This window comes from Limulus polyphemus, unplaced genomic scaffold (assembly GCF_000517525.1).
Source record: "Limulus polyphemus unplaced genomic scaffold, Limulus_polyphemus-2.1.2 Scaffold2354, whole genome shotgun sequence".
NCBI classification, from domain to species: Eukaryota; Metazoa; Arthropoda; class Merostomata; order Xiphosura; family Limulidae; genus Limulus; species Limulus polyphemus.
In genome coordinates this window covers 70059-80141 of record NW_013667964.1, presented here as the reverse complement: position 1 = coordinate 80141, position 10083 = coordinate 70059, and the positions used below count along the sequence as shown (strand labels likewise).

At 31.3% G+C, this 10083-nt stretch overlaps 1 protein-coding gene across 1 annotated transcript in view; it reads right to left on the bottom strand.

Annotated features, from left to right (window-relative positions):
* Positions 1-10083, bottom strand: part of LOC106466710 (V-type proton ATPase 21 kDa proteolipid subunit-like) — a 27724-nt gene that overhangs the window by 9365 nt on the left and 8276 nt on the right. The window contains exons 2-3 of the mRNA XM_013927008.2: positions 7856-7904; positions 1160-1243 (exon numbers count right to left, since the gene is read on the bottom strand). Coding sequence (XP_013782462.1) covers positions 1160-1243; positions 7856-7904 — 133 coding nt within the window. The remainder of the gene's footprint in view (positions 1-1159; positions 1244-7855; positions 7905-10083) is intronic.

Sequence of the window (10083 nt, the reverse complement as noted above, 5' to 3'; positions counted from 1 at the left end):
TACTTGGGTCTAAAAAAAATTAAATTTTGTAACACATGAAAATGGCTGAGAAAACCATTAGGAGGACATTCTGAGCTTTTGATTGGTTATTCACATGTCACATACAGAAGTAAATGTATATAAGGGAGAGTTTCCAAAGATGGAAAGAGGTGGGTGGGGCCACTGTGTTTAATTCAGTACATGAGCAATATCTCAGCAAATAGAAAAGATACGAGTTTTGTATTTTATATTCTAGCTTGTCAATATTGGTAATTTAAGTTCATAATTTGTAGAAAACTATTACTTAGTATTTTGATATCACAAACATCTAATCTGAACCAGTGCTGCATTCAATTCACCATGTAACACACAGAAATCAATGTTTAAGTGTATTTTTTTAATATTCACTTTTAAATTAAGAAATTGAATAATGTATAATGCGAAAATTTGAATTATAATCTACAGTTTGATACCAAAGTTATTAACATAAATTCATAAAATAGTAGTTTAATAAAATTTTGAATCCGAGTCAACAAACATGACGACATGGCCTTTGACCCATGACCCATCTGGAAAGGGATAAGGAAGAGTTATGCACCTGCCTGTCTTGTGTCACAAGTTGTTGTGAAGAATTGGCTGAATATATTATATTGGAACTTATTAAAAGATCAGTTTTCCAAGTACTCCATTCTGAAGCTCTGATTTTTTCACACAAGTTGCACTTAATTCTACCTTCAGGGTTTTCATTCTGATTTTCTAAATATTTTATTATACTAGCCATTGACCCATTACAAGATTTAATCACCAACATTGCACTACGTACTAACCAATACTTCTTCCATGCATCTTATATTATTTCATGTAAAAACTTCCACTCTTTCCAATGACATATTATTACAGGGTGAGTGCTTTACATCTATTAACAATTTTAAAAGTTTATTGTACGTATTTTGAGCAAATTTTTAATTACTTGTGAGTCATGTTTTGGAGATATAAAATATACATGATAATAAATCAGCATCTATAACTTCACGTTTTAACAACAAAAAAGAGGCATATCTGGATTTTACTGTAAAAATATATTAAATTTGAGTATTTCTTTATTCTTAAAATGTTCATTTACTATTGATGTAATTTCAAATATCAAATTAACTAAATATAAATCATCTGCTATACTTACGAAGCTGCACCAACAACTGAGAGTGATATTGCAAATCCTATACCGAGTCCACACCAGAGATATGGAGATATTCCTTCTAAAACCCTTAAAAAATGATATTACAAGATTTCGAGATTTTCCTTCTAAGAGCCTTAAAAAATAACATTATTACATGTATTGCTGGTTAACATTTCTTGAGAAACTATACAATAGACTTACTCTAATACAGTGGTTTCAAAACTGTGTGTCACGTCAACTTGCTAGGGGTGTTGCAAGTTTCACCAAACAATGAATAATTGAGACCATATACAAAAACTACAAAAAAATTGCATGTGCCAGAAGGGGGGTGTCATGCAAACCAAGGTAAGTGGGTTAGGGTGTCATCAGTGAAAGAAGTTTGGAAACAACTTCTCTAAGATATACTAAAGCATAACAGATACTCAAACATAAACACAATTCAAGTTATAATCCATAAAGACAGCCTTTTTCTACGACCATAGTTCCAAATCCAATAGAAATAGAAATATTAAGCATTTAACATTATACAAGTTAACAAAATAAATATTCAATATACAATTATGAGGATTATATTAAAAAAAAAAATCACACTTGGGTATAATAATAATAATAATTTACCAGAACAGTTTGTTGCAACACAATCATTTAAAAAAATACTCTTAATAATTTAACCATTACTGTATTAAATATAACATTCCAAGTCTAGTAACTAAACATGTAACAAAAAAACTATTGAATACTTTATTGAGTAAAACTTGTTTGTTTGTTTTGAATTTTGCGCAAAGCTACATGAGAGCTGTCTGCACTAGCCATCCCTAATTTAGCAGTGTAAGATTAGAGGGAAGGCCGATAGTCATCACCACCCACCAACAAATCTTGGGCTACTCTTTTACTAACTAATAGTGGAATTAACCGTCATATTATAACGTCCCCACGGCTGAAAGGGCAAGCATGTTTAGTGTGATGGGGATTCAAACCTGCGACCCGCAGATTGCGAGTCGAGCGCCCTAACCACCTGGCCCGAGTAAAACTTCTTATGCCTCTCCAATCATTACTGAAATCAGATTATATAGGCCTGCAAATTTATAAAAGTTGTTTTGGTTTTAATAATGGATTTTCCATAATTCAGCTATGTAGATTTTGAAAATAACATTTTTTCTTTTCTATCACGTAAAGATTTTTTACAAATCGAGAAAAAGAAAAACTCTTACTTACAACAAATTATTATTTTGTTTACCACAATGAATATTTTATATTATTATATTTGTTACCAAAAATACAAACAAACGTAAGAACATTGATGTCAAATGGATATGTATCCTCATTCATTCTGATTTTTTTTGTGAAATCTATGTCGTTTAGTCTCAAAACTACGTGTTGTGGTCTTCTGTGTATTGCATTATGATGTTTTGTGAAAAATCTGTATGTGATGTAGAAAAATGGATATATTTTTGGATTCATCATACAGGAATTATTGTACAACATGTAAAAATTTTATAACAAACAACCATTGCAGGTCTGTGTTATAGGTTATAACTAAGTAATATTATATCACCGTGACTTCTCTCATGCAAATAGTTATTAAAATATCATTTCCTATGATAAATTAAACTTTCAATCACCAAGATCAAGGTATAACAAACAATTCATAGGGCTTTTTAAAAAACTCAATGCACTTGATTTTCATCAAACATCACCCTAAATCCAGCTACAAAAAGATGGATGAAGTCTATTTAAGCTTTACAAATAAATTAGAATTTAATATTAACACATTTGTTTTAAAGCTTAATGCTTTTATAATTATGCTAAAATACATTTAACTTATTGTTCTACATGTTTTTCTAAACATATTTGTTTTACTGTCTCATTTTGCTGTTTTTCATTTAATGTTTGTTTGCTAATTATTTCTTATCTTTTAAGTATTGTCATTTTACAGGGATTAATTAACTGTTATAATTTGATTACGAGGAACCCACCTTGAGACTAATAATGGCTGGAGACGGCTTGAATGGGTAATGAAGAAAAACTTTAATATAAGTTTAACATAACAGCAAATGTACCCATTCTTCATTACCCATTCAAGCCGTCTCCAGCCATTATTAACTGTTATAATACTTTTACTTCTGATCAAGATTTTGTTGTTGTTGTCCAACTTCCCTTCCAAAAATACATTATTTAAGTAATTTCTAGTTTACTGTTGAATTAATCTTTATATGCATTTTTTGTTCTTATAGAATTATTATTTTCTTTTTATATCGTGGCATGCTTTTTAAAAACAAATGTTTTGTTAGCCTGCAGTTTAGTTTTGGGTTTATTTGATGGTTATCACAGTTTAAAATATGCAATAACAGGTACTGTGCTTAGAGATTGTTCATAACTGTTACCAATAAAAATTATAATTATCAAACATTGGTTGATATAGGAGACTAAAAAAATAAAAAATAAGTGCAAACCTGTTTGATAAATTATGTAAAAAAATTGGAATACTAGAACAATATTTGATAATTTTCGCTGATGAAATTTGACAATGGTCTCTAAGGTATATTAGCATTTCTTATAGGGATGCTGTGTTATTCTATCTTATAACATGGTAAATAAAAAATTTGGAATTTAAAAACCTACAAATACAGATAATAAAAACAATGTAAGCAAACAATGCTGGAGATACTGTAAATATTATTTACTCAAACTCCTATTTTTGGCTCCATGGTGTTATCTAGAATTACATTTGATGGAGTTAAAACAGTGATTTGTAGTTTGAGTAAATAATGTCTACAGTATCTCTGGCCTTGTTTCTTTACTTTTTTTTTACGATCCCTATTTGCAGGTTTTTAAATTCCCAATTTTTTATTTATCTTGTTTACTGGCTTTTTTTTTATGCTCAACTATGGGAAATGGATTACTTGATAGGGTAGCTAACTTTATAGATTGTAATGGTAATAAACGTAGCTAGTAGCTGGCTGATATGGTTCATGATGATTTACTGTAGTTGTTGACTATATGACCACATTAGTTCAAAATGTCAAATGTTAAACTACAGCTGGAGATTGTCACAGGAGTTTAAGAATATAGTGAGCATCTATAGTTTCTGTGTAACTAAATTCTCTATATATAATGCATAGCAATGGGCAGTTATATACCTAGACTAAAATACAACCCTCACTAAGCACAAAAAAAAATATTTCCAGTAGAAAAGTAGCCTTTTCAAATAAAACATATACATCTAAAACAATGCTTTAAATAAACCTACGTGTCTTTTAAAGTAATTATTCTTCAAATGTATATAATAAAATTTAATATCACATGTATTGATTTTTTTTTAAATCCTTCACTTTATACATAATAAAGTAGTTGGCTATTTAAAGACAACGACTGTATAATGTACAAAGCATTGAATATGTACATATTACAGTCATCTGATGTTCATCTATTATTGGCTGGTAATTCCTGTTTCATCCTGTACTTAAGGTTTTTACAGAAACATCAGATATTTATAAGAAAGCTTATTTCAAAATGTAATGATAACATTGTTTACACTAGAATGATGATGTTTTTAACTTGTTTAAAATATAAAAGAAAGAAATTGATCTTTCAATACCCCTACAACCTTCGCAATAACTTATTTAGTATTCTACAAAAGATTTGGGTGCAATATACCAAGTTTGTGTTGTAGGCTGGCAAGAGAATAATAATAATAAGAAGAAGAAGAATTACAAACAGGCCATTTTGAGCAGATTTATTTTTCCTTGTAAGTCTAACAAGGATACTTTTTTGTGCATTTTTACATGTGTACAGTCTTAGCAGTCAATAGTAAAGGTTTTAAAGTGTTGTTTGAACTGAATCATTACTGTTTAAGGTGCTTTTTGCCCAAACATTCTATCAGGGTTTTGTGACATTCCTTGCAATCCCTATTATTTATATTTCCTACACATAGTTTACCTGCAGTGCATTGGTGATGGTAATTAGAAATATTTAATATACTTGAAAGAAGTTTGTGCAAATTATTTATCAGAAAAAGTTCTAATGTACTAATGGATGATTAGTGATAAGGCACTATTATTTTTTCATGAATAGCAATAATAACTAACATTGTCCATTATTTATAAATATAAAAAAAAATTCTGGTCTTTTTTTATTTGATCATCACCTTTAGTGTTTAAATCTAAGCTACAATATTGGTTTATTTTGTAAATATTGTGGATCTTTAGTAGAAGGAAGGTCCCTGGTCTTCTTCTTTTGCATAATAATTCAGTATTACCAAGTCTTGTGTATCTATTATGCCCATAACTTCTGACTATTTGATCCTTTTGGTTCTCCAGGTATTGGAATCCACGTTCACAAAAGAAGCTGTAAATGGTGTGTTTCTTTGCCATTGTATTGTGGCTTTTGGTTATTATCCTACCTTAATGCTGTTTGTATATCCTCTGTGTTTTCAGAATGACCTTTGAAATAGGGGAACACATAAATGTGTCTCTCCCACTTATTCTTGGTGTAGTCTTCTCTATTATATTATTTATAAAGGATTCAAAGTATCTGTTGTGAACGTGTGTTGTAGGCAGTCTATGTCACCCTTCTTTACACTGTTAAGGTGGTTTGATTTATAATCAAGATACTTACCAGTATCTATGGATTTTCTGGAAACATCTAAGTAACTGTTAAATTTAGGAAACAGAAGTTACCTTCTTCTATTTGTTTTGTGAACTATATATATAGCTCTAGAGTTGTTTTTTTATATGGTTCATGATTCATAGTCCTGTCTGCAGCATGTGGGATAATATGATGAACATTTCATCAATATATCAATTAAATTCTGTATCTTAGAGTAGCTGTTTTGAGAGCATTACCTCCACACTGTTCCATATTGAGTACTAGTGATAGGAATGAACCCATGGCTAGGCTTTCTTGTTCTAGTAGTACTTATCTTCATGTGAAAGGTTGTGGTGATACAGAAAGGTGAGTGAAGATCATTAGAAAATGTTGGATACATTGATGATAATCATTGTGTCTTGTTAGGTTATGAAGGTTGCTTTTATAACTTCTACAAAGTGGACTGAGTTATTAACATGTGAAGATGTTTACTGGTTAACAGAAATATTACATCTACATAAAAATTTGGCTAAAAAATGGCATGGTGAATTTTTGCAGTTAATTATGGGATGGATAGGGTAGCCATGTTTGGGAATTTTCAGTGGACCATAGTTGTTTTAGGTGGTGTTGTGGTTGTGTAACAACTGTTAGTTGTTGTTTGTTTCTGCTTCTGTACTTTTCCATTTCTTGAGTTGAGCCATGTTTGGGAATTTTCAGTGGACCATAAATGTTTTAGGTGGTGTTGTGGTTGTGTAACAACTGTTATTTGTTGTTTGTTTCTGCTTCTGTACTTTTCCATTTCTTGAGTTGTTAAGTTTTTTCTGTGTTGGGTTAGACTAGATATTCTCGTAGTGACCATCTTTAATGTAGAATATGAAGCTTGATGGTGTACTCCTCTTTGTCCATGACTGTAGTGATATCACCTTGGTCAACTTGAAGAATTGTTGTGGTGTTTTCTTTAAAGTTTAAATTCATTACTGCACATTTAGGTATAGACAGTTTAGAGGCTTTTGTTTTGAGAACTGATAAATGAAATTAGTTTCATGTGAATTTCCTTAGTACAAAAGTATGTATGTTGATATGAAAGTTGAAAAACTGTGCATATCTTGACAGTCTACATTGCCTGCTGTATTGTGTATCTTCAGATGTACACTGTTAAAATTATTTTGTCCCTTGCATTTAAGGTTTCAGATACTTTTTAACAATACAGAACGTTGAATGGTAATTTGACCTTAAATCCTTTACATTATACAACCTGAATTTATGGAGGAAGGTAATAAGGTTACTATTTCAGCTAATTACCTCTGTCACTTTCGGTGGTGGAGATTACGTTTTTTCACCTGTGTGTGTGTGGGGGGGGGGGGGGGGGTCAGCAAGATTGGTTTAAAGGTCGAGGTCACAAACATAAAAAGATCCCTACCTGTTAAAATGGGGACTGATTTTTCACACTATTTTTGTTCTATAACTCAAAAATGATTAGATTTTGATGAAACTTGGTGGACATATAGAATATTACTCCTCACTATTTTGCCAAAATGGTCCACATCTATTGATAATGATGGACATACATATACATTTGCATATTTTTTTAGGGCTGAATATGATCAATGCTGTGTGGCAAAGGTATGTGCTCTACTGAGTACCCATCTAATTTACATTTGTATCTTTCTAGATCCCAGGGATGTACCATGCCATTAGGTACTTACACTAAGGTTGTGGCAATACAGTATCATGGTTAGTAGCCTATATGAGAGCAAAAACATCATTTAAGAAATCCCTTGTGAATGTGGGCTCCTATACTTTGGAAAAACAGAAAGATTAACAAAGGTCAGAATATAGCAGTATACTAGATATAGAAGATTATATAATCTCCATCTACTTGCAATGTCATATCATATAAAACTAGTTTTGATTTTTTTTACCGTTTTGTTATAATTTCTAATTGATAGGAACTACTGACTGTTCTGAACAGACTTACCTGATAAATCAGATGTTTCGAAGATTTTAAAACACTTGAAATTTGAAGACATACAATGTGTTGATAGAACAATTTAACAATAATACTGACTACTACACTACACTGTTGTTTTATGATTATCTTAAATACCATACCATGCAAAGTCAATTCTTTGTCCTCTTCCTGTCAAGACGTAATACAGACCTGAAATCAGATAAAAAATCAAAGGTAAGAAATATGTTTACAAGAGATTAGAGCTAGAAATGATTACTTCAAATCTTACAGCTTTGTAAACTTAGTTGATGAAACTAAGGAAAATGTTGTTTTTTTTGGGGGGGGGGGGGAATAAATTAACTAATTTATGTTAATGCATTACTTGTTCATGTGTATAAAAAAACAACAGCTCAGAGGGGAACCCAAGTAAAAGATTTGTACTTGGCCCAAAGATTTCTGTTGGTAGCATTGGGAAAAGTATAAGTATATAAAAAGCTATATTTAACCATGTATTATTAAAAGCATGGGTGGACTCAATGGATTGACTGGATTCATTGTTATCACTTCTTACACACAACTACAATACAATTATGCACAAAAAATAAAATATATATATACATAAAATCAGTGCTTGAAGTGGGGAGGGATGAGGTAGGATCCCATCCCATTTCTTTTCAGAAGGGCCGGAAACTCTCCTGCTACCTTTTAGTAGACTGTAAGGTTCTTGGAAGGTAAAGGTTCAATAAATGATGCAATAAATGTTTACTGGTGAGAGAATGTAATTATTTTTCCTAAAATGTCATGTAAGAGTGAAACAGGAATGAGACAAAGCAGTACACAGAGGGAGCAAATGAACCTTCTCATTACAGGCTCGGTCATTATGACCTACGACCAAGTTCATAACCACAAAGTAATCCTCAGTTTCCGTACTATAACTTTTAACAGTATAAATCTGTTTATACTTAATGTTATTGTTTTATTGTCTTTTAAACCATATCTAATTAATAATCCCACCACACAAGTTATAAATCACTTGGTGAAAGTGCAGTTCACAAGTATACCTCCTGAATATTTTTATTTTATTTTTTTCATTATCTTACCTAATTAGTTAGCTAGGTCAGAGGAGCTAATTAATAAGTATATGGGGTTGATAAAGGCACTTAAAGAAAATGGCCATAACTTAATTTTGTGACGGATACTTCCTAAAATTAGCTGTGGGGATGAAGTTATAAGTAGGTCATTAGGGCTAAATGCTAGGCTTAGGTTGGTATGTGAGGATGAGCAGATTGGCTGGTTGGACTTGTGGGATCAGTTCAGTGGGAGAAGGGAGCTTTTTGTAATGGATGGTTTACATTTAAATAGAGTAGGGGCTGGCTTGTTTGCTAGAGCTATTAACTCAGCTGTAAGGAAAGTTTTAAACTAGGACTAGACAATGGTGAGGGCCAGGAAAAACTGAATGCAAAAATAATAAGAGGCAGAGAAAAGATTAGCATAGAAAATGAGTATAGAAGTAGTTATAAGGATAGGCTTAATTGTCACTATTGTAAAGCTAGAAGTATAAGAAATAAATTAGATTACTTTAAAGCACTGGTAAGAATGGAGAATTTTGATATAATGGGAATAACTAAAACATGGTTACAGGCTATTTAATAGGGATAGAGTATCAAAGAAGAGAGGAGGAGTGGCTTTATAGGTAAAATTTGAGTTACGTGCTGTTGAAGTTGAGGATATCAAAGACAATAGCAAAGACATTAAATCCATTTGGGTTTCTATTAGTGGATATAAAGGGAAAAAACTTTTAGTGGGAATTTGTTACAGATCACCAAATGATACTGATGAAATTAGTGAGAAACTTTATGAGATTAAGATTTCAGCTGTTAATGAAGTCATAATTATGGGTGATTTTAATTTCAGGCATATAGATTGGGAAATTCTAGAATCAAACCATGAGGGAGAAAAGTTTTTGGAAACTGTTCAGGATGGTTTTCTTCACCAGTTAGTCAAGGAACCAACTAGAAATAATGTTATTTTGGATTTATTGTTAACTTCAAATACAGAAATGATTGAGAGGATGGAAATTGGGGGACATCTGGGAGTAATTGATCATTGCTCTATTAGGTTCAATGTTTTGCTGCATATGGAGATAAGGAATAATGATATTTTGGTTACAAATTTCAATAAAGCAAATTTTGAAGGGATACAACAAGAGTTATCTGTTGTGAATTGGCCAGCTGAGTTATTTAGAGACACTGATCAAATATGGAAAATTTTTAAATATTCAATGTAAACATATTCCTAATAGAAAGAAAAGGGTACCTGCAAGTAAAAAAAACCAGGTTGGCTCACAAAGAGTTTAAGAAATAAAATTAAGGAAAAGCATCATAAATTT